Source organism: Balaenoptera acutorostrata, chromosome 3 (assembly GCF_949987535.1).
Source record: "Balaenoptera acutorostrata chromosome 3, mBalAcu1.1, whole genome shotgun sequence".
Lineage (NCBI taxonomy): Eukaryota > Metazoa > Chordata > Mammalia > Artiodactyla > Balaenopteridae > Balaenoptera > Balaenoptera acutorostrata.
Genome location: NC_080066.1, coordinates 181,688,021 through 181,713,552, shown reverse-complemented (window position 1 = coordinate 181,713,552; position 25,532 = coordinate 181,688,021). Strand labels below are relative to the sequence as shown.

General features: G+C 63.6%; 1 protein-coding gene and 1 long non-coding RNA gene across 3 annotated transcripts; both read right to left on the bottom strand.

Annotated features, from left to right (window-relative positions):
* Nucleotides 1-12,484: 12,484 nt before the first annotated feature.
* LOC130707698 (uncharacterized) lies at nt 12,485-15,618 on the bottom strand. The gene is made up of 3 exons (XR_009007717.1): nt 15,388-15,618; nt 14,908-15,036; nt 12,485-12,596 (listed from the first exon to the last, which is right to left on the bottom strand). It is a non-coding gene; the product is annotated as an uncharacterized LOC130707698 (long non-coding RNA).
* Nucleotides 15,619-17,724: 2,106 nt separating this feature from the next.
* TRMT61A (tRNA methyltransferase 61A) lies at nt 17,725-24,703 on the bottom strand. 2 transcript variants are annotated; one of them, XM_007176211.2, is made up of 4 exons: nt 24,585-24,703; nt 23,537-23,896; nt 20,825-21,091; nt 17,725-18,960 (listed from the first exon to the last, which is right to left on the bottom strand). In XM_007176211.2, exons 2-4 carry the CDS (start codon nt 23,865-23,867, stop codon nt 18,701-18,703), a joined length of 858 nt encoding a protein of 285 aa, XP_007176273.1. In that variant the 5' UTR covers nt 23,868-23,896; nt 24,585-24,703; the 3' UTR covers nt 17,725-18,700. The 2 variants fall into 2 exon arrangements, with proteins under 2 accessions (XP_007176273.1, XP_007176272.1); XM_007176210.2 differs by having other exon boundaries at nt 23,537-23,950; nt 24,585-24,702.
* Nucleotides 24,704-25,532: the final 829 nt, after the last annotated feature.

The following is a 25,532-nucleotide window of genomic DNA, read 5'->3' as shown; positions in this document are numbered from 1 at the left end:
TTGGCTGGGAATGTTTGCTTTCTTTACCTTCCATTCAGTCAGCATTGCTTTCAGGTCATTCTTTATCCAAACAGATTAATCAGCCTACTGTGAAGTAGTTATGAAAATAAACATGATGACTGTGTCTACTAAGTACAATTTAACGCTTTATTTTGCTAAACTGCCTGGGTATATTTGACATAATTTAGTATATTTGAAAAGTTTAACCAGTTTTTCTCATTTGTTTTACTTGGCCAGTTTTTAATCTGGTTTTGGAGGGTCTAAGCTTATCCTGTTCACACAGGTTTTTTTAAGCAAAGCTTTTTAGCTTTAAACTCATGCAGTGTTTTTCTCAAGAATCATTGGAGAACAATTTGCCACACTGATTTTCATGTGTAATTCAGGTGTGTCATCCCAGCGTGTTGGTTCCCGTCCCCACCCCATGAACTGTGTGACTAATATAATACCGTGTCTTAAATAATTCAGTATTATTTTGAGATAGACACACTAGTATACCCTTAATTATTGATGAAATAAAAAATCTCTTAGCTTCTCTTTGTGGTGGAGAAAGGACGTGAGTCAGGTGTGAGTCCTGTTGTCATGTTTTCACCTTTGGGTACTGTCTGACTTGGGTGCCCCGGAGCAGGCCAGGCCCCGGGGGAGGGCTCCTTGGCTCCAGTCGGGGGCAGTGACGAGCACAGACGGGGATCCAGTGGTGGGGGAAGGGGTAACTGTTCCCCCGTAAACAACCCAGGCAGTGGGGGGCCAGGGGACCTGGAGCAGATGCGGCCTCACGCGCTGCTTCCCTGGGGAGGGTGCCCGCGGGCCAAGCGCACAGGAGCTGCCCTTACTCGCAGGAGGGGAAACTCGAGGCGTTCTGGAAAGGTCCTCTCCCTGGAGGAAAGGTTTGAGGTAAGGTGTTGTGCTGTTGAAGCTCATCTTCTTAACGGAGATGTTTTTCTGGCCATTTGAGAGTCTCGTGCTCTGCGCCTGAGCTAGCCGGGCGGCCGTGCATCTCTGACCATCTAGCCCTTCCAACGTTCCCAAAATGCTCTGCTCTGCCTCGGGCTCCCTCACCCACCTCGCAGCTCACCCTCGCTTTGGCAGCTGTCTGTCGTAAACCCATTACAACCCATTACGTGGTGGCAGCAACTGGTTTTGCCTTTTCCCCGCCTCCTCCTACAGGCCCTCTTCTGTCTTCTCTGCCTGCGTGTTCCTCCCGGTGATCCAAGTGGAGAAGCAGCGCGGCCAGCCCCGCCGTGCAGGTGTGTGATGTGTAATAGGCCAGACGCCAGGAGAAACAAATCGTACAGGTTAAAAAGACAGGAAATTTGACATTTTTAATTCTCTGCCACCCGCCAAGATGCGCTCTGCCCCGTTAGGCTTGGGTTACTTACGCACGTTAGAAACTGTTCTCAAGGACTTCCCTGGTGGTGCAGTGGTTAAGAATCCGCCTGCCAATGGAGGGGACACGGGTTTGAGCCCTGATCCGGGAAGATCCCACATGCCGCGGAGCAACTAAGCCCGTGAGCCACAACTACTGAAGCCCATGCGCCTAGAGCCCGTGCTCCGCAACAAGAGAAGCCACCGCAATGAGAAGCCCGTGCACCGCAACGAAGAGTAGCCCCCACTCGACACAACTAGAGGAAGCCCGCGCGCAGCAACAAAGACCCAACGCAGCCAAAAATAAATAAATGAATAAATAAATTTTTTTAAAAAACTGTTCTCAAGCTCTTGCTGTGTGCTCGGTGCTCGGGTTGGGAAATGTCCATCCTATTGTGTCTCAACCAGCGTGGAGGTGGTAAAGGACACGGTTGTCCCACATCTGTCTCAGGCATAAACTCCAGGATGTCAGGAGAGCAGGGCAGGTGCTCCGTGAACGCCGGAGAGAGACCGTGGGGGCCATGGGCCAGGGAGGCTGAGGGACAGGGCTCAGGGACCCCCCGAGGCTGGTCAGGAACAAGACAGGAGAAACCCCAGCGCAGGGCAGCGATGTTGCACAGGGGCTGAGCAGCACAGCACTGGCAAACTTGGTTCTTACTTCCAGGGCGCAGAAGCGCTAACTGGAGGGCGAGCGAGGCCCGCATCGGGGCCCGGATGCAGGTCAGCGGGTGCCCGGCTGTCAGAGTGTGTCTGATGCGGGGCGGGGGGGTGTCCTACGTTGCTTCCGCTATCATTTAAACATTTTTCAAGTCATCGTTGAGTGAACCTTCCTGCGTGCCAGGCCCTGGGCGAAACATCTCATGTGCATGTTAAACTCTGGGAACCATTCCACAGCAGGTTTTGGTAAGTGTATTTCACAGATTTGGACTCTACAGCAATCACTTGCCCAAGGCACTGCCCGAGGCCGCATGGCGAACCGGGAGGACAGGACAGCCCAGTAGGGTACGTGCAAACACAGGGTTTACCTGGAGGGTCCCACCCCAGGGGCTCTGGTTTTATCAGTGTGGGTGCAGGCTGGACGGCAGGAAGGCGTCCGGAGCACTGAGTGTTCGAGAACTCGGCCAGTTAAAGTGTAGCTGGCATTTCCCCCGCTTAGGATTCACAGACCTTCGGAGCTCCAGGCGCCCGTGACTCCCAGTTGGACAAACACTGGAGAAACACCGAACCGGTCACAGCAAATGGCTGATGTTGTTTGTATAATAATCCTTTAAACTCCTGCGCCATTTCCCTGTAGCCTCCCGTCTCCTGGGCCTCACACCCACGTGATTGTCCCACCTCATCCTCCGGCAGACTCAGGATGTGGAGTTGGGTGGAGGGGCGAGCCACCTGTGGGGACCACTGGTGGGTTCTGTCACCTCAACCCCATCCCTGAGACAGCGGGCGTGGCCTGGTACTGGCCCCCGCTCCCCTGCCACATCCTTCGGGGCCCACGGGCTTGTCACTCCCACGCCAGGCTGCGGTGCCTTCCGAGGCAGAACCTTCTCTTCATCCTTGCAGCCTCAGGCCCAGGCAACAGTAGGCGCTCGGATACCCTTTGGCTGAACTTCTCTTTAGAAACAGTGTCCTTGGCTCCTAGCACATAATACATATTCCCCAAAAAACTTGCTGCATAAGTAAATGGAAAATCTCAGACCTTCAGATGGCTTCATAAAGTGTTTACAATCAGGGGGATTCCCTGGAGGTCCAGTGGTTAGGACTTGGCACCTTCACTGCTGACGACATGGGTTCAGTCCCCGGTCGGGGAACTAAGATCCGTGTGGCGTGGCCAAATAGTTAGTTACATAAAATCAACGGCCCTTTTGCTCATCTGGATCCAAAGAAGCTTGGTCTACTGCACCTGCAGCCGAAACCCTGGTGTCACCATCAGGAGCTCACCTCACGCCCACCTCGCCCGCTTGGTGGGTTCAGCAGCGGCCGTGCCCAAGACCCGCGTGGCAGGAAGGCCAGCCAGGCTGGCACGTCGCCACCCTCACCTCTGACTGACTGCACTTGGCTGAGCGCCCAGCTGGGTGAGAAGCCCAAGGGACACGGCAGTCCCCACGTAAGGGGCCCTCAGGGGCGCGCACCGCGGCCTCCTCGGTCACCTCGTCTTGCCGGCCAGGCTGGCGGACGAGTCCAAGGGAGAGGGTGCGCATGGGCCCTGAGCCCCTGTGCGGGGGAGTCAGAGGACGCTCTAGGGGCACACCCTTTACAGGGAGACCCCCGGGGTGGGAGGACCTCCCAGGAGAGGGGGCATCGGGCGTAGAGGCCCAGAGTCTGGTGCCAGGCGTACCTGAGGGCCTGGGAGAACCTCGGCAGGGAGCAGGGGGCAGAGCACGCGTGCCGGGGGCCCTGGTGAGCCAGGGGAGGATTTGCGTCTTTGGAGACGAGGAGTTTTGTTGAAGGCTCACCCCGGTGGCAGACGTAGGGACTGAACTGGGAGCAATGGGGCCAGGGCAGCAGGGCCCGGAGGGAGGGTGGGGCAAGAGAAGCAGACAGAGGGAGGGACCCAGGGGGAGGGTTTACAAGGGTGGTGAGGGTGGCGCCAGGGGATGGGGGCTACCAGGGGTCTAACAGCAGGAGGGTCTACTCAAGGGGACAGGGTCACATAAGCAGTGTAAGTGACAGAACCCCCTGGGTCTAGCTGAATAACAAAATGAGCTGGTTATTAAAGGTGCAAAGAGGGACTTGCCTGGTGGTCCAGTGGTTAGGGCTCCACGCGCTCACTGCCGAGTGCCTGAATTCAATCCCTGGTCGGGGAACTAAGATCCCACAAGCTGCACGGTGCGGCCAAAAAAAAAAAGAAGAAAAGAAAGATGCAGAGAATTTAACAGGCAGGCACAGAAGCCAGCCATGTCCCATGGGCCTGGCTCTTAAGCCTGAGGTCTCGTCAGCACCGTCTACAGTCTCATCATGCTGCCCTACCCCACAGGCCAGCTTAGGCAGGCCCAGGCCACTCTCAGGGTCCCATACGCCTTATTTTCTCTGGGAGGTCCAGGTTCCTTCTTTTCAGAAAAAGGCATCTTTTGGCACTTTTAACCAACAGGGTTATCGGGGTGGCCCAGGAGGTAGGGGCCATGCAAGGGCCTGGGGAAGAGTGTGAAGGCAGACCAACAGCAGTGCAAAGGCCCTGAGGTGCAGCAGCTCCTGTGGTTGTAGCCAGGTGAGAAGTTAGGTGAGAGTCTGCAGGGCTGGATCCCACAGGGCCTTGCTGGCTATGGGGGCAGCCATGGGTGCCTGGCAGGGCAGGATTTCATCCTAGACCAGAGGCTCCCCGAGAACAAGAGAGCCAGGTTCAGGTGGCCTTCCGGGACTGGGTGCTTCTGGGGAGACCCCGCCAGGCCCAGCCACAGCAGCTCCACCAAGCCAGGCCTCGTGACTTTTGCCGTGGATGGCCGTCCAGGTGCTAGGCCTGTGCTTGGGCCAGCTTGAGAGAGCGCCCCTGGAGGGGGTCCCTCCAGATGAGATCCCTACAGGCCTGTGTGAGCCCCACTGTGCGCGGGGCCTGCCCGGCTGGGTGGAAAATGATGGCCTAGGTAGACCCACCCCACAGCCCGGCCCTCCGCACGGCCCTGCCCGCACCGCGGCGCACCTGCTCCCACGTTGGGCCCCTGACCTTGTAGGGCGGTCTTCCCCTCCGCGGCCCGCCCTCTAGTCTTGTTTTGCTGTGCGGCCGCCAGGCGGCGCCCGCGGCCCAGTTTCACGGAGCCCAGGACCCCCCCGGGTGGAGGGAGCAGCAGGCAGCGGGCGGGGGCGCCGGCCGCGCAGCTGCCCTCGGGACGCTGGACAGGTGGCCGCGGCGCCGCTTGGCTGCGGCTTCTGTCCCCGAGCTGTGCGTGGTGCTCGTGCTGGGTTCCATGACCCGTCACGCCGCGACGACGCGCTCTGATGGGTCCTTGTGGAGGCCTGTGGATCTCGCAGCTTCTGACTCACCCCTCGGAGTTGGGGGGTCCAGCAGGACCGTCTCAGGCCGGGTCGGCCCACCTGCCCACAGCTCACGTGGCACCGCGCCATCAGGGTGGAGCTGGTGGCCTGGCAGGCAAGGCAGCCCTGCAGTCCGCCCCCATCTCTACGCAGGCTGGTCCCTCCCTCCTGGGCAGTTGAGCTCAACCTTCACGTCCAAGCCAAATGCCACTTCCTGCCCCCTGCCCCGTGTGCTGACCCTCCGGGCCCCAAGGCGCTCCGGCCTGGGACAGATGCCCCCGCCCCTCCGCTGAACTGCCTGATCCCAGTCTCATCCTCTGTTCCCGGGCCCCACTAGGGCTCCTGTGTTTTGAGGTCTAGGGCAGGAGGGCCGAGGAAGTCAGTGGAAACCGAAGAGAAGGCAGGAACTGGAAATCAGTAGCAGGTGGGCGAGCCCGGGCCGGGGGTTTGGGCCCTCGGGGTCAGGAAACGCTGCTGTGGGCAGTGGGAAGGGAGGGCTGGTCCTCGCCCTGCCTGGGCCTCCCCCGGTGCTCCCGGGGCTCAAGGAGCCCTGTCCTTCTCCAGGCCTCCGCTCCCCCCTGCGGGCCTCCCAGGGCAGCTCAGGTGACGTGCGCCAGGCAAAGGTCTCTGCCGCCGTGTGAAGCAGGCCTCTGGCCCCATGCCGCCTGCAGCAGCAAGGGGGGCAGGTGTGAGGGCGACCGCAGCAGCTCCAGCCATGGGGCCTGGTGGGTGGCCCAGGGTGCAGGGGTCCCTCCCGGCCTACAGCCTGGCCTGTGCCCAAGGCAAGCCTCTGTGCCACTGCCATCTCAGTGCCAGGAGCAAGATCCTTTCCCCCGCCCCCGCCCCTGATGTCGGACGCCTCCTGCCCTTTCTCCCTTAGGACCCCCAGCATGCTCCCAGCTCCGGCCCACCCACTCGCCCCTCCACGAAGCCCCCTCTCCCCCCGCTGCTCCTCCACCACGCCCCTGCCCACGGAAGCTTTTGGGGGCCTCTCAAGAGCCCCTCTCCTCTGCCCTGAGCCAGCTCTGCCTTTCGAGCGCTCCCTGGGCGCCTCACACAGCTTCACGCGCTGCTGGCCGCTGGGCTGGGGAGGCTGCGGGGGGCGCAGAGGTAGGATCCCCACCGGGGAGCCTCGGCCTCCTGGGCCCGCAGGCCTTTGTGCTGAAGGGCCGCCGTTGCTAACAGCTCAGGGCCTTTCCCCGGGCCCTTGGGATTCTGACAGACAAAGCGCTCACCCCAAAGGACGCGGGTGCCCACGGGGCCACCGCCACCGCGGGACGCAGGTCGGAAGGACGCAGGCCCTCCTGTTGGCGACGAGCCAGCGCCTGCACAGACAGCGGGCGGGCGTGAGGACCCCTGGCGTCACACTGGGAGGGGGGAGCTCACAGGGCCCAGCTGTGACCCTGAAGGGGGGCCTGGGAGTCCCCCCGGCCCCTCCCACCTGGCCCTCCCCAGGGAACTCGGCCCCCGTGCCCCTCCCTGCCCGCCCTCGCTGGGGTCCTTGCCGGCAGGGCTTCCGGGACCCTGGGGTCAGCCCCCTCACCGACGCCTTGACGTCGGCTGACGTCGGGAGCGAGGCGGGCGGGGCCCCGGCCAAGGCAGCTGCCCGCCAGGGCCTCCCTGGGCCACTGCGTGTGCAGCGGGCGGTGAAAGCCACTTCATCGCGGGGCTGAGTCCAGCGAGGCACACGCGGGGCCCGGGGTGGGCACGGCAGCCGCCGTGGTGTGTGGAGGAGCCCAGCGGCGCCCAGAGGCGGCCCGAGCGAACGCGCTGCTGCTCGGCTCAGTCTGCCCCTTAGGCCCAAAGAGCCGCTCCCCTCCCCGCTCCCTGAGCGGGGCAGCCAGGCTAGAGGAGGCCCCTCGCCAAGGCCGCCGAGGCCCAGCTCCGGGCTTCGCAGCCCCTCGGAGTCCGGGGGCGTCTTGGAGCCGAAGCTCTGCCCTGCAGCCCACCTCCCGCTGTGAGGCGGAGCTCCTGCAGCTTCACCTTCACCGAGTGCCTCGTGTGGCTGCGCGCGAGTGCTGGGAGTGTGTGCACAGGCTGTGTGTGCTGTGTGTGCAGGCATGAGTGTGCTGTGTGTGTGACGAGGTGGGACAGACACTCTGCCACGGCCCCCCCACGGCCCCCCCGCCCCCCGCCCCGGCAGCCTGCGGGTGGGCAAGGGGCCCGGGGGTAGAGGAGGGCTCGGAGACTGGGAGCAGCCCCAGAGTGGCGAGGGGGCCTGGCCGGGCTGGGGAGGGACGCCTGGCAGCTAGCTCGAGGTGTCCTGGGAACAGGGCCCAGAAGGAAGCCTGCACAGCAGCAACGGCGGCGCCATAGCAACGCTGCACAGAGCGCTGGCCTACTTACACCCCGCCCCCGCCCTGCTCGCTCTCTGTTCCAGGGAGGGGGTGAGGGGCTTCTGCGGGCTGCGCCCCAGCCTTTGGGGGCTCAGTGTCCTGGAAGCCTCAGGCCTCCTCCTGGTCTCCTCCCCAGCCACAGAGACTCAGTCTCCTCATCCATAAATGGGGGTGATGGGAGGACAGAAGTGTCCAGCACCCAGTCGGTGCTCAGTTGCGTAAGTTTCCTCCCTGTCTCCTGCTGGGCTCTGGCCCCAGTGGTTGCAAAAGGGCTTTGGGCGTTTCCGGACCAGGAATCTCAGAGCTCTCTGTGCTGCTGGAGTGACTGCAAGCCCCGAAGTTCTCGGACCCCAACCAAACAACTCAGGCCAAGTGCCCCAAGTCAGGACAGCATCTGGGTGGGAGGGGGGGCTGGGAGCCCTGGGGACAGAACCCGGAGCTGGTGCCCTCCACACGCTCAGACACCCTCTCGGCCTCTGTGCTCAGTGTGGACAGGACGCAGGGCCAGATCCTACTCATGGCTGGTGGGGCAGGTGGGGAGGGCTGTCACTCTTTGAAGGAGACCCCCTGGGCCTGACATAAGCCCTGCTGACAGTACCAGGTCTCCTGTGCCTGCCTCCTGGACCCGGCCTGACATTCAGGGCCATCTGCCCTGTTGCCTCCGCCTGCAGGAAGCCCGCCTGGCCTGGGGCACTGGTGCACTCAGAGCCTCGGGGATGGGAGCAGGTGTCTCCGGTGCCCAGCGGGGCTCAGCAGGCCACAGAGGAGATCTGGGGCATCCATGGGACAGCCCAAAGGGCTCTCTAGGTGACCTGTGATGGCCGGGCACTATCTGTGATGTCCACATGCCCTGCCACCACTGGCCACCCTGGGCCACCTGACCCAGCAGGGCCTCACCCAGGGGTCATCTCTGGTGCAGGGGAGGTGCCCTGAAGAGGGAGGGCCGCGGGCCAGCAAGGCAGTGAGGATGCTTGTGGAGTCCTGGGCCCCACAGGGGGCGGATGTCACCCGACACCACTGATCTCATTGAAAACCAGATGTCTTCCTGACCTCACCTGGGGAGCTGGCCAGGCTGAGAGGCTGCTCTGTGACCTCAGGCCTGGCCACCTGCCGGGCCTTGGTTTCCCCACAGGGACAGACATGCGGCTGTGGGTGTCCGAGCACCTGCTTGGATGGACTAGCTCCCTGCCCAGCCCTGGAGCCTGGGGACCACGGTGACTGGCTGTCCCAATTCCCCCTCCAGACTGGGAGCCCCACCCATCACCCGTCCATTCACTCCTTCCTCCTCCAGATGCTCTTCTGCGTCCCCAGGGCCTGTGCCCAGTGGCCATGTGTGGAATGAATGAAGGAGTAGAGATGAATGAATGAGCCTCGGAGGGGGGCAGCTCGTGCACCGGTGCGTGAGGGGGGTTCGGTGGCCGTCTGTGCGTGCCTTCCTCTGGGCACCAGCTGCAGCCGCCCTGCTCTCCCCTCCCCCACTTCAGCCCCCCTAATTTATGCCATGGGGGGGCCAGCCCCTCACTGGTCCCCTGCCGGGCAGCCGCTTTGTCCCCAGGCAGATTCCCAACGGCCGCCTTTGGGAAGAAAGGGCCCTTCTCTGGCCGGTGGTGAGGTCACCAGGAGGGGCCCTGTGCTCACAAAGGCCGAGGCCCCCCAACCCGCCCTGCTGGCAGCTGCCTCTTTGTCCTCAGCTCTGGCCTAGAAGAGACCCCGAGGGGCCCCTGCTCGGCCTTGGAGAGGCCCAGCCTGCCTCCCTGGGAAGTGGACGGAGTGGGGGAGGAGATGGGAGCAGTCCCCTGGCTTTGCTCCTGATAAGTGACAGCACCTGTTGAGGTGCAGACCCCACCCCAGACGCCTTGCTGGGCCCAGGCAGCTCTTGGGGGGCGGGTCTTGGCCTGGTGTGGGAGGGTCTGTGTCCAGCTGTCTGTCTGGGTCCCAGGACAGGCAGGCAAGCTTCAAGGATGAGGGCTGCAGGAGGGGGAGGGGAACCATGAGGCCGGCGTAAGGAAGCATCCTGGGGTGGGCTCAGGCATGGGGGGCTCTGAAACTACTACCTCCCTGGATCCCACGACGCCTGGCACGTGCACCTGTGCATTCATCTCTGTGCATGTGTGTGCATACACGTGTGTGCGTGTGTATGTGGTGGGGTGAGGGGCTTGCAGGCCTGGGCACGTCCCCATGCGGGAAACCCCCTAAGCCCAGCCAGGGAGCTGCTGGGCGTACCCTGTTGCACAGGGGGTGGGGGGCTGAGGCTCAGAGAGGGCAAGTCTTTTGCCGCAAACCACCCAGCCCCCCGCCGGTGGGGCTGGGAGAAACTCTCACCCTTCTGCCAAGCGTGCACAGTGAGGGCGAGTCACCCCCCTCCAGACCGCACCGGGCACCTCCTCGGGCAGGGGCCGGGGGGCCGGCCCGGTGGCGGGGTCAGCAAAGACAGGGTAGCAGAGAACAGAGACAAAAGCTGAGAAAGTGCAGAGACGGTGCCTGGTGGGCTCCAACGCCGTACCTGTGGACGCAGCGCTTGGACGCGGTCGGGCCCGCAAGGGCTGCGCAGTTCAGCTGGGGCCCCGGCACTGTGCAGTGGGAGACAGGCCTGGGTGGGCTCCTGGGATGCCTGTCTCTCGGGGCTGCGGGGGACGTGGCGGCTCGGCCACCCTGGTGGAGGGGGCCCTGGGCCGCTGGATGCGGGAACCGCGAGGGCCAAGGCCCGGTGGCCGGACCAGGAGCTTGATGACCGTCAGCGGGGTGAGAAGGGCCGCCGAGCCCCCCCACCCCCGCCGGGCACCAGCTGGTGGCCCCGGGCCCAGAGCTCCTTAGCAGTCTCTCCACGGAGGGAGGAAGTGGAGCCCGAAGGGAGCCGACCTACCCCTTGTCTTGTCCCAGACAAACAGAGGCCGCGCTGGACACTGGGGCCAGCCGCCGAGGGCCTGGGGCCCTGCCGGGCGTGGCCACCAGCAGAGCCAGCCCCGGCCAGGTGCGGCCAAAAGCGGAGGTGCTGAGCCTAAGGGCTGGGGAGGGGGCGGAGGACTGGAGGCCCACCAAAACCTCTAGGCTCTGCCCGGGACCCCGTGAGAGCCCTGCACTTGAACCTTGGGGGGACCGGCCAGGAAGCACAGTCAGAGGAGACAGAGGCCCAGAGGAGGTGGCCGGCACGGGGGGCTGGGTCAGCCTGAGCTGCAGAAGCCCGCGCTGGCCACCCTCCCCACTGGGTGCCCGGCTAGTGGGCCTGGGTGTCGGAGGCCCCGAGGGGCCGGGCAGCGTGTGCCTCACGTCCTGGGGGACAGCAGAGCTGGGGGTGGGGGTGGGGGTGGCCTGGGCCCCCAGTCCTCCTCCCGCCGAGAAAGGTCTCTGTCCCAGTTGCCTGGTGCCCGGAATGTCCATTGTGCCCGTAGCTTAGCAACAAGCCTCTGTCTGTTGCCCCCGCAGCCCCCGCCCCACAGGCGGCCACCCGCATTCCTCGGCAGGGCCCTCGCCTCCACAGGCCCGGGCCTTGCTCACCCGAGTGTGTCCAGCGGCTCAGAGCCTTCCCATCGGCGTGCCCAGCAGCCTGGGTCCTGCGGAGCCGTGTGTCCGCTGCTGGCCCTGTCGGTGCTCCCTGACACCACGGAAAGAGGCTGTGTTCAGACCTCGTCCCATCCCCTGGTTCACTCGCCCGTTTAGATTCATTTTATCGGCAAATGTAATGACAGTGACAGAAGGCGGCCGAGTGTCTGTCTGGGATGGGCGCGGAGACAGACTAGGGAGGGACAGCGGGGATCCAGGGGTGCATACGTGGGTCCAGCACTCCTGGAGCTGGACTGTTAAACGGGTCCATCCTTGTATGGGAATTACACTGCAACCGAATGAATCCCTTAGCTATCTTCTGGGGGCATGGCATGAGGTCAGGCCTATTGGTGGCAGCAGGGTGGACGAAGGGGGTACAGGGCTACGGGGAGGGTCTGGAAGCCAATACAGGGTGGTTGTCTGGAGCTGGAGAGGCCAGAAGAGGGGCCGTCTCCTGGAGCTGGGGCAGCACCCCCTCCGAGGCAGGAGGTGAGGGCGTCCTGCAGCCCTCCCCCCACCCCGCGAGGCTGGGAGCCGCTCCCAAGGCCCACGCTCCACCACAGCAAGCTGGCTCCTGGGTCTGTGGCCCCTGGATCCACGCTGAGGGGAGCAGAGAGTGGACAGCTCACCGTTTCCCCTGCCGGGGACCAACCCTCTGTGTCTCTCTCCTGCCCCACAGCGCGTGACCTGCTGCCCCCGCCCCCAGTGCTGGAGAACCTGAGGGACACACCCCCACCCTCGACTTAGGAGGAGCCTGGTGGCCCTGGGAGGGGAGGCTGGGACCAGTGACCCTGGGCATTGATCTGGCTGACCTCCTCCAGGGCTGGGGAGCCAAGAGCAAAGAAATGGTTAAGTGGCCTGGAGCATTTCTCCTTCAAAACAAAAGAAAACTCTTTATCATGGAAAATGTCAAAGAAAGGTGAAAGTAGAGAGAATCCCAAAGGCTTCCTGGTCCCAGGGGACCAGGGTTTCGGATCTCTCTCCCCTCCCCCCACCCAGGTTATTTTGAGGCAGATGCCAGCCACCCTATCATTTCGTAGTATCGTTAGCACACCTAAAAAAGCTGTCATTCCTAAACCCATGAAACATCCACTCAGCCTTCAAATGTCCCAGCTGTCTTATTTTGTAAAATAAAACATTTGGTTTGTTCCAATCAGAACCAAAAGAAGTGCCCGCACCGCGTTGCCCTGTTGTCCCCTGCTGCTCTCAATCTGGGAGCCCAGGGGCCTCTGCGATGGATCCACTGGGAGACACAGCGATCCCAGAAGGGCCTGGGGCGTCGGCACAAATATTCCAACCAAAGGGAGGGAAAACTAAGCTCTTGTTGACAAAAGCGCAGCCTCGAAAAGAGCCAGGTAGCTGGTGCTGGAAGCTTCCATAGTTGTGATCATGCCACTTAAGTTCATCAAGGCGTGTTTTTGTTTTAAGAAAGAAAAGAAAGAAAAGAGCAGTTTGAGAGATTCCAGTTCCTCTGGCAGGCCAAGGGGCTGCACTCCACGTTGGGCCCAAGTGGTGAGCAGGACGTCAGAGCCTGAAGGCTGGAGAGACCTGAGCCTCCTGAATCCTCGGAGAGGGGCGTCGCCCACTCCCCACCATCACCTTTACCCAGGACAGAAGGAAAGAGAGCCCAGGAAGGAGTCAGGGCAGGAGGGTGGGGGCACCCTCGGAGCTTTCTCACATGACCTGGCCCTGGGCAGGGGTTGATGGGTCCCAGGGAGTGGGGTAAGTGGCAGGGTGGGCAGGAAGGGTGGAAGTGGCCTGCCAGGCAGGGGACATGAATGGAGCGGGGACAGCAAAGGAAGCGGGGGAGGGACGGAAGGGGCCAGCCACTAACAGACTCCCCACCTCGTCCCGATCCCCTCCGCTTCTTCTAAAACTGTGCCCGCACCCGGTCTGCCCTCCTCTTTGAAGGGACAGATGTTGGGGAGAAAGCTGATTATCCTCAAAGGCTGGAGGCTGTGACCGGAGCTCTCGGGGAGCGTGACCCAATTCTGAGCTATTCTCAGCCTGGTGGGAGCGGAGTTATTCCCTCCCGCCAACGCTGCTGCTTCGGAGGCAGGCTGACTTTGAAATGCCCTCATCCTGCGGCTGGGCCCAGACACACACACACACACACACACACACACGGAAATGCCTTCATCCTGCGGCCGGGCACACACACACACACACACACACACACACACACGAGGAAATGCCCTATCCTGCGGCCGGGCCCACACACACACACACACACACACACACACAAGGAAATGCCCTCATCCTGTGGCCAGGCCCAGACACACACACACACACACACACACACACGAGGAAATGCCCTCATCCTGTGGCTGGGCACACACACACACACACACACACACACACACACACACACGAGGAAATGCCCTATCCTGCGGCCGGGCCCAGACACACATACACACACACACACACAAGGAAATGCCCTATCCTGCGGCCGGGCCCAGACAGACAGACAGACAGACAGACACACACACACACAAGGAAATGCCCTCATCCTGTGGCCAGGCACACACACACACACACACACACACACACACACACACACACACACACACACACACACACACACACACACGCAAGAAATGCTGGCGAGCCTGGCTGTCTCAACCCCCCTGGCTGAGGACCTGCAAGCCTCAGCCCCCATGCCCTGTGCCGGCAGCCCTGCAGCTCCTCCCCTAAAATCACAGGGTCTCTCTCCACCAGGATCTGAGGTTAGGCCATGTGACCAAAGGCTTGAAAAGCGCCTGCATGACCAGGCTCGCCCCTACTGCGCCTGAGCCACAGGACGTGTGAAGAGCCATGGTCCCAGGAGGAAAGGGTGGAGCAGAGCAGAGTTTACATCAGCTCAGCCCCCACACACGGACGAGCCTGGCAGAGGTTGGCCAAGAGCAGTCAAGCCACAGACCCAAGAGAGGAACTGGCTGCTGCTTTAAGACTCTGAGTATTGTGGGGGGGGGGGATTATTTGTTATGCAGCATGTCTGTGGTGACAGCTAACTAGTACACCTACTGCAAAAACTGTGGAGGTCAGTTGAGTGCCATCTGCCTGTGCACAGCCCAACGTTCTCAGTTTTTAGTTTAATTATACAACTAACTATAAGCACAGTGACTGGATGACCTGGATTTTCCCAAAAAGTCTCAATGTCAAGTCTTCTGACAAACTATTCAAGTGCCCCTGAAGGTGCAAAAAGCTATTCAAGTGTCACAAAGTGCAGAGGACGTTTCTCAGATTCATAAGTGGCCCCCAAATTCTGGCCTTGGAATCTGAAAGAGAGACCAGGGGTCTTCCTGGAAAGGGCGGTGTTTCCCACTAGCGCTAGTAATCATTGAGACATTCTGTGGACGCCGACAGTCCAAACATTGACGCGACACTTAGTCTCACGGCGGCAGCTTCCCCCACCCCCATCCCCCCACTGGGCAGGCACTGTGTTCACCTCTGCACGAAGGAGGGAGGGACTCATCAGCGTGGCACCAGAAGGAGGATGTGACCCTGGCAGACCTGGAGCCTGAGCCCGTAAGTGGCCCCTCCAGAGGGCAGAGCAGGGTCTGGTTATCCCTGCTGAGGACAGGCTGACGGCCGGGCCCAGTCCTAGCTCCGTGTTCCCCTGTGACTGCAGAGGCCACCTCCTGGTGAGGCCTTCCTGTCCCACCCCACCCCCTTCCCTGCTTTGCTCCAGCCGTGCACTTCTCACCTGCAGTCTGAGCCTGGTTCCCGGGAGCCCCTGAGGGCAGGCCAGGCTGCCCTGAAGGTCTGGGTCCTCGGCACCAGCGGGGTGCTGGCAGGTGCTCAACCCCCATTTGCTGCGTGAGAGCGCCCGAGGCTGGGGAAGAGGATCGTCCTGAGGATTGGGCGCCCATCTACACGCTCCCTCCTGGGGGCATCGGGAGCCAAGACCTCCAGCAGGGCCAACCCAGGGATGCTCTCACCTGAGCCCCACTAGGAGGAAGGGACACCCCCAGGCTGGCATGTGAGCCCAAGAGCCCCTGGGCAGAGTGGAGCACTGGGTCCCATGACTGGCCTGTACTCAGAGCAGCCTTGCAAACAGCAGGCATTACCAGCCTGGGGCTCCAAAGCAGCCTCTCCTGACGCTTTCCATTTCATTCTCCTGGGCCTGCAGGAAGCTGTCCTGCCTGGGGCCTCCTGCTCCCACCTGGGGAGGCCTCCTGCTCACCTGCCTCCAATTTCCACCAGCCCTTCCACACCCTGCAGACCGTCGCCTCTTCCAAGGAGCCTTCCATGACTGCAGCAGAAGTCTCCTTTGGCCTCTGTGGTCACACCCTAGACAACCACACGGGTGGGAGAGTGTCAGATATAGGAGGTCCTGGGTGGGTGGGTGGAGGCCTGGATCTGCCTCATCTCTGCTGGGCCTCAGTTTCTCCCCCTGTGCAGTGGGCTGGGATGGGGTAGGAGCTGCATCATTCCCCTGGGCCAGGGTCCCACGCAGCCCACCCACCCTCCAGCATGCAGGCTAGAGGCTGGAGAGCCGGCAGCCCTGGGAGAACAGAGGCCATGGAGGCAGGGAGAAGGGGACGGGAAGGGAGGCCTTCCTGCAGACTGCAGGGTTGAGGGGGGCAGGTGTGGGGAAGCCCATCCCCTGACTTGTCCTCATGCGGAAGATGACCTTCCTTGTCACCCTCTGCTAGACAGGGTACAGCCTCCAGGGGCCTGGCATCCCTTGAACCAACACCCATCCAACAACCGCCCCGAGCCCCCAACCCACACTGCCCCAGGTTGGGCGCAGGGCACAAGCCCCTCCAAGGCAGGTGACGGTGAAGCACAGGGAGGACAGGAGCAGCTCACACTGGGGCTGTGGGGGCAAAGCCCGGGGGGCTTCCAGGGGGAGGTGGCTGGAGACAGCTCCAGAGGCAGGCCCTGAACCTGGCCCGAAGGTGGGATCCTGGCCCGGGGCCCTCAGGGCAGGTGAGTGAGTCTGAGTGGCCATCTGTTTCCCGGGCTCAGACCTGGGAGTGGGGGCTGCAGCGGAGGAAGCTGATGTGTCACGTCTCAGCCACTCAGACCAGGGCTGGGCAGGCGCAGGAATTTCCGAGGAAAAACTGAAGGCCAGAGGTGCGCATCTGGGGCTGGACGGGGACTTTCCGGGTGAATCCTTGTCCTGTGACCAGCCCTAGGCTCCTGCCTCGAGGAGGTGACCAAGTGACCTGCTGATCAGTCACTCACCACGGGCCCTGGCCCTGACTCTCCGGGCATCAAGCTCCCCATCTGCAGAATTTGTGGGGCCGCTTGGCTTCTGCTTGTCTGCCTGAAGGGGCTCCCGGGCTAGGCGCAGCCCTACAGGGGTGATCACCAGCATGGGATGTGTGGGAGCAGAAGACGTGCTTGAGCAAGATGCTCTTGCCTCGGTTGGGGGGGGGTGGGAAGCACTGAGAGACACTTGAGGGGTTTTGAAGGATGCGCAGGAGGTCACTGCTGGCTTGGGGCCAGGTGGGGCTCCAGGCTGAGGCCCCTGGCATGGGATAGAGGCCCAGTGGGGCCCTGGGGGCTCGTGTGCAGGGCCTGGCAGACAGTCAAGGGGCTGGAGGGCCCCATACTTGAGAGCAGCTCTGTGCCAAGTGCAACTGCGAGCGTGGACAGGGATCCAGGTCGCCTGACCCCTACCCGGTGGGCCTGCGCCTTCATCCGTCCTGGGCTTTCCCTTCCAGCTCACACGGACCCAAGTGCAGGCCCCAGTGACTCACCCAGGGCCACAGTCTAGCCTGCCAGCCGAAGCCCCGCCTGGAGGACAGGCAGAGCCAGGCCTGCAGAGGAGGCCTATGCCCTACATCAGACACCTCACAGGCATTTCCTGAAGGCCAAGGAAAGCCCAGGTCCCTCCTGTGTCCCCAGACTAGGCATTTGGTCAGAGGTCAGGACAGGTCCTTGAAGGGGGGACATGATCCCTGGAGTAGGGCAAGGGCTTCCAGGGACCCTAGGGTCTCTGAGGGGACACAGGTCTTACAAGGAGACACAAGGCGCCCCTGGCCCTGTGATGCTGCCACCAAGAGACTGGTCCTCTTGCAGGCCCACCTCACTTGGCATCCCTCCAAGGACCCCCAAAGCCTGGGTGGTGGCCTGGGGCCAGGACAGCAGGCCTGGGAGGTCCTTCTTGCGTTCTGGGCCCTTCAGGCAACAAGAGAGGCAAGCCAGGTGCCCAGGCCGGGCTGTGGACGGAAGGCCCAGCCGGACATGGACGGACGGAAACACACACACACACACACACACACACACACACACACACACACACAGAGCCAGGGACTCTCTCCCTCCCCCGCCCCCACCCTTCCCAGGAACAAGTGGCCCTTTCTGCAGCTGGGTGGGGGTGGCCACACACTTGCCCCTTTGTCCACCATGTCCCAGGCCATTGTCCTGGAGTCCAGAGCCCCTGTGGCGTCTGCCCTGGGAGAGGAAGGAGCAGGGGCCGGGGGGCCACGTGCAGGGAGGTCCAGCCTGGATGCTGGTGTGGGGAGTGGAGGTCTGGCCTCGTGGGGCACCAGGGGGACCAGTCAGCACAGCAGGGGCAACAGTGTTTTATTTCTCTGCCAGGGGTGGTCGGGGACCAGCCTCAGGCCAGCCCGGGACCCTGGGGCTCTCGTGCCGACCTGGGGTCACCGAGGCTCCTGACGGCTGGCTGAGGCCAAGGGCAGGCACCCAGACCCTTCAAGCAGCAGGGCGGGAGGGACGCCAGCCGTGCACCAGAGCTGGAGAGCAGGCCAGGGCAGGGCTGCACGCCCCCATCCCCACATCCCTGCGGCTCCTGTGAGCGGCAGGGGCACCGGGTGGCCCCGACCCGACTGGCCAGCCACCGGACGCATGTTCCCGCCCTGCCCAGCTCTTCCCTACGTGACGCTGTGTGTTCGCACGCATCGACACGTGAGGGCTCTGGCTGGGCCAGGGCCGCAGAGGTACTTCCCGGAGGCAGAAGCGAAGCAGCGGGGCTGCCCTGGCCCTGCGCCAGCGGGAATCCAAGGACATGCCCACACGGCCTGTGCACTGCCCAGAGGGGTGGGGTCAGGCCTGAGGCCACACAGCGGGGTCGCCTCAGATGCTGGGCAGCTGGACCGTGGGGGTCCCTGGCCCTCCTCCTCTGGGTCTTTGCTCCCCCTGTTTCCTCCCTCCTCGTTTGGGGCCACCTGGGAAGGGTCAGACCTGCGCCCCGCCACCTGCACTCTTGGGCCTCAACATCCAGAAGAGCCTACGGCAGTGGAGACGCTGAGTGGCAACAAAGAGCCGCAGGACGGGGACGCTGACCACAGCGGTGACGTGGGCGGGAGGCCTCCCTCCCCAGGGGCCGGACACTGCTCCACCATGGCAGCCCCACTCAGCCACCCGGGAGGCCCCCAGCCCCGCCCCACCCTGCGTCCGTAGATTTCTAAACACAGGCCCCGGCAGGCATCCGCCGACCATATAAGGCAGCCTCTGGCCGAGCTTCGCCTCCCCGTCCGGCCCGCGGTGCTCCCAGCTCCCTGGAGCTCCTGGCGGGCGGCTCGCTAGCCCGGGGTCTTGGTAGCGAAGGTCAGGTAGCCGGTGTGGCCCACGGTCTCCTTCATGGGCATGCCGCTGCGGAAGGGGCCAGCGTCGGGGCCCGGACTGGCCCCCAGGTCAGGCGCGGGCAGGCTGATGGTGCGCACGTTGTAGACCTGGGGCAACACCTCCAGGGTGCTCAGCTCCGAGAAGCCACAGGCTGCCAGTGCCTGGCACGTGCGCTGCACCTGCTCGATGCACGGGGAGAACGAGCAGAAGCGCCCGCCTGCACGGGAGGAGGACGCGGGGTCAGAGGGCAGGGGGCCGCCTCCAGAGCCCGCCCACCCGCCTGCCCGCCTCCTCTGGCCTGGGGGTCTGCGGGCTGGGACTGCAGGGCAGAGGCAATGCACCCCCAATCCCTTCGGGAGTGGGCGCTGCGAGACCCCACTGTGTGAGCTGAGGAGGGTGGGTGCCCCGACCCCTGCCCTGCGGTCCGAGGCCATGAAGCCCCCACCAAGCCCTCTGGCCACGAAGAGCTGCGGCCCCAGAGTAGAGGAGCCGGGCCGGGGCCCGGGGGCAGAAGCTCTTCTGCAGCCACGGGGCAGGGCCCGCCTGAACCAAGCCCTCTCACGTGCCGGCACAGGCCCAGCCCACCACCCTGATCTCCCTGGGCTTCCAGAGGGCACCGCCACCCCAGATTCCCACCAGGCAGCTGAGAGCCGGGGCCAGGGCAGAACCTTGGCATGGCAGCTGCCAGAGTGCTGGGCCTGAACAGCTTTAACCATACAGAGCAGCCCCGGGGGCGGGGGCTGCGGCTGTCACGGGAAATCAGAGGCTGTGGCCCGCTCCTGGGAACGCGAGGCGCCTACTCTGAGCGGAGCCCCACGGACCAAGGGTGAGGGAGAGGGGCCAGGAGCCGCAACTCCTTCCTGCCGCCTCCCACCGGGGCTCGCCCACGCATCCTGCAGGCTGGCTAGGGGAACGGATGTGGCCCAGGCCAGCCCCCAGAGGTCCCTGAGGCCTGGTCACCTCAGCCACGCCTGGGACACAGACCCCCAGGTGGTCCGCTGGGAGGCCTGGGCTTGGAGGCAGAGCGTGCGGTTGACGTGAACCCAGAGGGCACAGGGTCACCCCCGAGAGGGGCCCCAACCCCTGTGCACACAGCCGAGGAAACAGGCCCCATTAGACGGGGCCTGAGCCTGCTGGTCAGCCAGAGGCCCAGAGAGCCCAGGGCCGCACCTCGCCGGGCCAAGCTGGAGAAACGCCAGACCCACGAGGAAGTCGGGAGCCTCTGGGCCAGAACAAGCAGATCCAGAGAACAGGGCTTAGCGGGGCAGGGGGGACGGGACAGCACACAGCATGGCTCCCTCGGGGACCGAGGCCTGGGCCCGCTGGTGTCCCTGGAGCAGCGAGGACCTGCAGGCATCCAGGGGGCAAAGCCGGAGGGGGCGGAGGTGTGGGGAAGCCGGCGCTGCCCCTCTCCCCAGCCCCAGGCCACAGGAGTCCAGGGCTGAGCTTGAGCCAGCGGGCAGGGGCCCCACTGGGACCCTATGGCCGCCTTGCTGCCAGAGCTGGGCCTCGGCGCCTGTCTTTCCAAGGGGCAGGCCTTCCCTGGGGCGCCCCGGCTTGCCTCTCCCGCCCCCCCGTGCTGCGCCGCTCAGCGGGCAGGAGGATGGGCCCGGCTGCCCGAGCCAGCAACTTCTCCAGAAAAGGGAAAAACCCAGGGCCTCGCCAGCACCTCCCTGGCTCGGAGCCGACCTTCCCGCCTCTGCACCCAGCATCTTCCCTAAAAGGGGCACATTAGCCTGCCTGTGGCGGGTGGGGAAGGGAGACTCTGCAGGCACCGGCTGGGGTGAGGGGCTGCCCTCTGACCTCTGGCATGCCCAGGGGTGCAGGCCCCGCCTCTCACTCAGGCAGGGCTGCCACATTCCCCAGGGACCCGAGACACCTCCCACCTTGGGGTGGGAGCGGGGCCAGGCCAAGGGGCAGGGGCCCAGGTGGAGCCCCACTCTCCCCAGCCCTGACCCCTCTCACCCTCACCCTCTCCCTGGGCGACCTCCCCACGACTCCCCCGCTGCCCTGACCTACCCCCCGCTCAGGCCGAAAGGGGCCCCGGCCTGGCCACACCCCTCCCAGACCCCCCGGCTCACCTTCGACCTTCAGGGCGTCCCAGGCATGGCCCACGGCCTCCCAAGGCGAGGGGATGTCCAGGAAGACAGCGTCCGCCACGCGGCTCACGCCGAAGCCACTGCGGCACACGTCCTGGTTGCGCACGGTCACCCATCGGCCCACACGGTGCTCCTGGAACTCCTCCCGAGCCTTCTCCGCCCGCTGCTGGTGGAACTCCACCGTGTGCAGGTGGCCCGTGGGTGCGATGGTGCGGATGATGGCGTGGGACACGGAGCCGCTGCCGGTGCCTAGCGGGACCGGACGGGTGTCAGACGGGAAACGACCCCACCCTCACCCTGAGGGACCCACCAAGGGCCCATGAGGTCAGCCGACCCTGGGTTACCAGCGGGCACCAGTCTGGAGCTCCCTGAGGGGTCCTGGGACACGAAGGCTGCATGTGTGGCAGAGGGCAGTGGAGGGAGCTGACTGATCATCGATGTCTGCCGTGGGTCCAGCGGGGAGGGTGGCAGCCCTGCCCACCCCCAGCTCTGGAGAGACTCTGCTGCACAGACCTGGAGCCCCGAAGACGGGTCCCAAGAGGGGCCGGGACTGGCCCGCGGCCCTGCAGGCTCTGTGCGGAGCAGATCAAGAGGATTGGAACCGTCCCACGTGGTGGCTGGGCCCAAGCTCCCGGAGGGACTCAGGTCAGTCCATCTTCCTGCCCCCCCCGATCCGCTCCCGCCACACGGGGTGCAGCTCTGCCCTCACCCTGCGCAACCAGAGACACGGTGACCAACGTGCCCCCCACGTCATCATCTCTCAGTTTTCCCCCAGCCTCACGGGCCGCCCCTCTACCGGCCTTCCTGCCCTGCAGCGCCCGGCCGGGCCTGCGTCCTCCGGTCACCCCCCGTGACCTTCCCCCACCTCGCTGCTCCAGCCGCCAGGCCTCACGAAGACGCCAGGGCGTCCACTGCACACCGATCGCCTCCCCCGCGACCGCAAACAGCGCCCAGCATTTACAGGTGCAGAGCTGGAGCCGATCCAACCCAAATCCACTCCCTGCCAAGCCTCCCGAACCAGTTGGTGACATGACTGCCCAGCCAGACGCCACGGAGGAGCCCTCCCCTCCCCCACAGGTAACTCCGGCACCTCCCTCCCCACCTCTCCAGGAGCCGCTCCTTCTCCCCACCTGCCTGCCGGCTCCCCGTAACAGCCCCTGACCCCCGCCTTCAGTCCACCCCAACACAGCCGCGGATCCTCTCCCCCCTCGGTCAGACCAGGCCTCTGCCCTTCCCACACACGGCAGAGTCGGACTCCTCGTGACGCCCGAGCAGCGCCCACTTCCTCCCTGACCTCATCCCTGCTCCTGCCACGCTGGTCTCCTTGATGGCCCCTCGCGCAGGGTCTCTGCAAGGCTCTCCCTTGGGGTGACCCTCCCCTTTGGCTCTTGGTACCGCCTTCCCATCATATTCAACCACATTCAACTCACTGCTCCCGCCTCAGAGAGGTCGTCCCTGGCACCCCTAGCTGGAGGGACCCCTCTCTGAGTCGCCCTCAAACACGCAGCCCTGTCTCCCAAGCCCCCCAGCAATCAACAGCACCGAAAGCGTCCCAGTGGGCTTCCTGTCTGTCCCCTTTGAGAAGCAGAAGCTTGGTCTGCCTTGTCACGGCTGTACCCACGGTTCCTAGAAGGGAGGCTGGCACAGCAGACGAGCCCAGAAGCATGCTCGCTGACAGCACTTTTCAGCCGAGTGGAGCGAGGCCCTGGCTGTGGATGCACGGGGGGAAGCAGGGGATGAGCTGGGCCGGAACCCTGTCCACCCCCCCAGCTGCCCTGGCGCTGAGCAGTCAGCCTCTGCCCAGGCCCCACCCACTCTCTGACCCACTCACTGCCCAGGTTCTGCATCTGACTCTCCCCAGTTCAAAGTGCTTGGCTGGGCAAAAAGAACCATCCGATTGTCCACATGGAGAAACTGAGGCCCTCCATGTGGACAAAGAGAGGGATGGAGATGGCTTGAAGCCTCCAAAAGTTGGCAGCAGTGCTACTGGGAACTCTTCGTGACTCTGGAACCCAGATGCCCGGCCCACGAAAAACATGCTGGAAATCTAGGCACACCTGGGCCTGGGCTGTTCTTGGCTAGGTTGCATGCTTCAATCCCCAACACCTGCGTGTGTGTGTGTACACACGCACGCGCGCGCGCACACATGTGCAGAGGCTGGGAACAGCTGCCTTCAGGCACTTCCATCTGCACTCCAGGCTCTGGGCTCAGTGACAATGGTGCTGGCCTGGGATGAGCACGGGGCCGGCTCCTCACCCACAGTGAGCACCCTGAAGCAGCCCTGGCCTCCCTCCAGGAAGGGGCACTCAGCCCTGGGCCTGGGGCTCCCATTCGCAGCAGTCAGGGACTGCCAGGCCAGGCACCCTCTGCCCTTCTGTCAGCACCTTGGTCAGCGCCGAGCAGCGCTCACACCCCCCACCCCACCTAGACAAGTAGGATCCCCCCGGGGCACCAGCTCCTCCAGCGGGCTAGCCTTGGTCCAGTCCCATCAACTCACACGCAGAGTACAGCACCAGTCTCCTAACCGGCTTCCTTGCTTCTGCCCTCACTCCCTGCAGTCAGCCCCCCAAGAAAGACCCTGTTAAAACAGAAGTTGAGTAATAATGCCTGTGTTCAGGAAGGGCAGGCTGGAGGCTGTCTGGACAGTGGGTCTGACCTCCACCTTCATGAACTGAGGTAACCTGAAGAACTCACCCGATTCACAGACCACAGAGCCAGGCCGAAGCTCCAGCATCATGGTGAGCAGGGCAATGTCGGTGGAGTAGAGGATCTGGGTGCGGTGTGGCAGGTTCAGCGTCCAGAGCTCAGGTGTGGGGTGCAGCACATACACCCAGCCACCTCGGCCGCAGGTCACCTTGGAGCCGAAGGGGCGGCCAATGAGGTCTACTGAATGCCGAAGGACGCCGTGCCGGGTCTGGGTCTGGGCCCCACGCTGCACACGCACTGCCACCATCGCACCATGGCCCAGTGACAGGATGGCTGTGTCACCCTCTTTGATCAGCTCCTCGTACGCCACGAAGCTCATGGTGTTGCTGTCTGGCAGGTGCCAGGGACCTGGGAGGTGTGTCAGCATGAACATGTAAGGGGGCCAGGAGGCAGGATATGCACCTGGGGTCCAGAGAGAAGGCTGTGAGGCCCAGATCCTGAGCAATGGGGGTGCAGTAGCTGGCTCAGTCCCTGGCACTGCCCATTAGGACAGCCCAATAGGGCTGCACCCTGGCCTGACATTTGAAGCCCTTCTTGGTGTGGTCTTAAGAAAAAAGCCATCAGCCCAAATCACAGATGGAGAAACTGAGGCCCTACACTGGCAGAGGAGGGGCCCAAGGATTCCCACAAAGTAAGAGCCTGACCCTCTCTCTCTCTCTCTCATCACCCTTCTCAAGGAGCTTGGCTTCCATTCTCCAGCTGTAGGAGGAGAGAGCGACTACCTAGGGAAGAGCTGCAAATGGCCCGTGAGGTCACCTCCAGGCCAGGCAGAACCCCCCCCCCCTCCCCAGTTTCCCCTACGGCGGGCTCCTGGGCAGACAAATGGCAGGGGGATGCAGATGTAAGGACTCCCAAGCAGAGGTTGGGGACGTGCAGGGGGCAGTAAACAGAAACACTGGCCTGGCCTGGCCTGTGTAGAGGCAGGGGGCGGCTTAGGCCAGGCTGGCACAGGGCTGGGGGCGGCCATGGGAGGCTGCAGGGAAGTGCAGGGCGACCCCCACCCGCGCACTGCCACCCTGGCCCTGCGGAGTCTCACCGGCGACGCTCGTCGGCCTCCGACTCCCGGAGGGTCTGCACGTGGCCCCGCGCCGCCGCCACAGCACTTCCGGCTCTGGCCTGGTGCGCGGCGCCCGCCGATGACGTCATGGCGTACCGCCCCGCGCGCGCGGCCTCCCGGGACCCACGGGCCGTCCCTCCCGGCCACCGGAGCGCGCCTCGTGCTCGGACTCTCTGCTTTATTTCTACTCGTGCAAAAGACAAACTGAAAGTCCCACTGTCCCGCCGCCGAGCTGCTGCAGTCCTTCCAGACTCCTCCTACGGGCGCTATTGATAAAGGCTGGGAACAGGGCAGGGCCCCGTTCCGCAGCCTTTTGACAGCCCCGGAGTCCCCGGAAGGGCCGCCCAGGCGAGCTGCGCAGTCCCCTCCGAGGACACTTTGCCATGGACATTTTGTCACTGCAAACCGCTCTGGGAACACCTCTGACGGGCCCCAGGATAAATTCCAGAAAATGGAATCGCCGATGAGAGGGTCGACCCAGAAGGCTTTGGCTAGGGTCAGCCAGAGGAGCAGGAGATGGTGGCCTGGAAGGGTCTGCAGAAGTGGCCTTAGGCCCAGGCCTTGCCTCCTCTTCAGGGGCACATTCTCCGGAGTGCAGGAGCTGCTTCAAGGAGGGAGGGGGTCCTCTGTCCCTTCCTGGAACCCAGGGTGCAATGAGCAGTGGCTGAACTGTGCTCCCTTTGGGGCCGGTCAGGGCCAGTGGCCTGAGCAGGGGACAGGGGGAGGGGCAGCTGGAGGACGGGGGCAGAAAAGGGAAGCAGCAGCCCTGCTCTGTCTCAGCAGAGCTGATTCAGAGCCGGTTCCTCTGGAGAGTGTGTGCGGGGGAGGGGGACAGGGGACATGGACTGCTTTCCTCCAGCACACAGGTCCCTGTGGGCCAGGGCTTATCCTGTTAGCCTCGGGTACTGGAGAGGGATAGAGACCCCA

Excerpts from the sequence above, each read along its gene's own strand:
- TRMT61A (XM_007176210.2), bottom strand. The coding sequence starts at position 23,921 with ATGTTCATGCTGACACACCTCCCAGGTCCCTGGCACCTGCCAGACAGC. Across the intron at positions 21,092-23,536 it reads CTCTGTGGTCTGTGAATCGG|GCACCGGCAGCGGCTCCGTG; the intron begins GTGAGTTCTTCA and ends CGGTCCCGCTAG. Across the intron at positions 18,961-20,824 it reads GGACGCCCTGAAGGTCGAAG|GCGGGCGCTTCTGCTCGTTC; the intron begins GTGAGCCGGGGG and ends CCTCCCGTGCAG.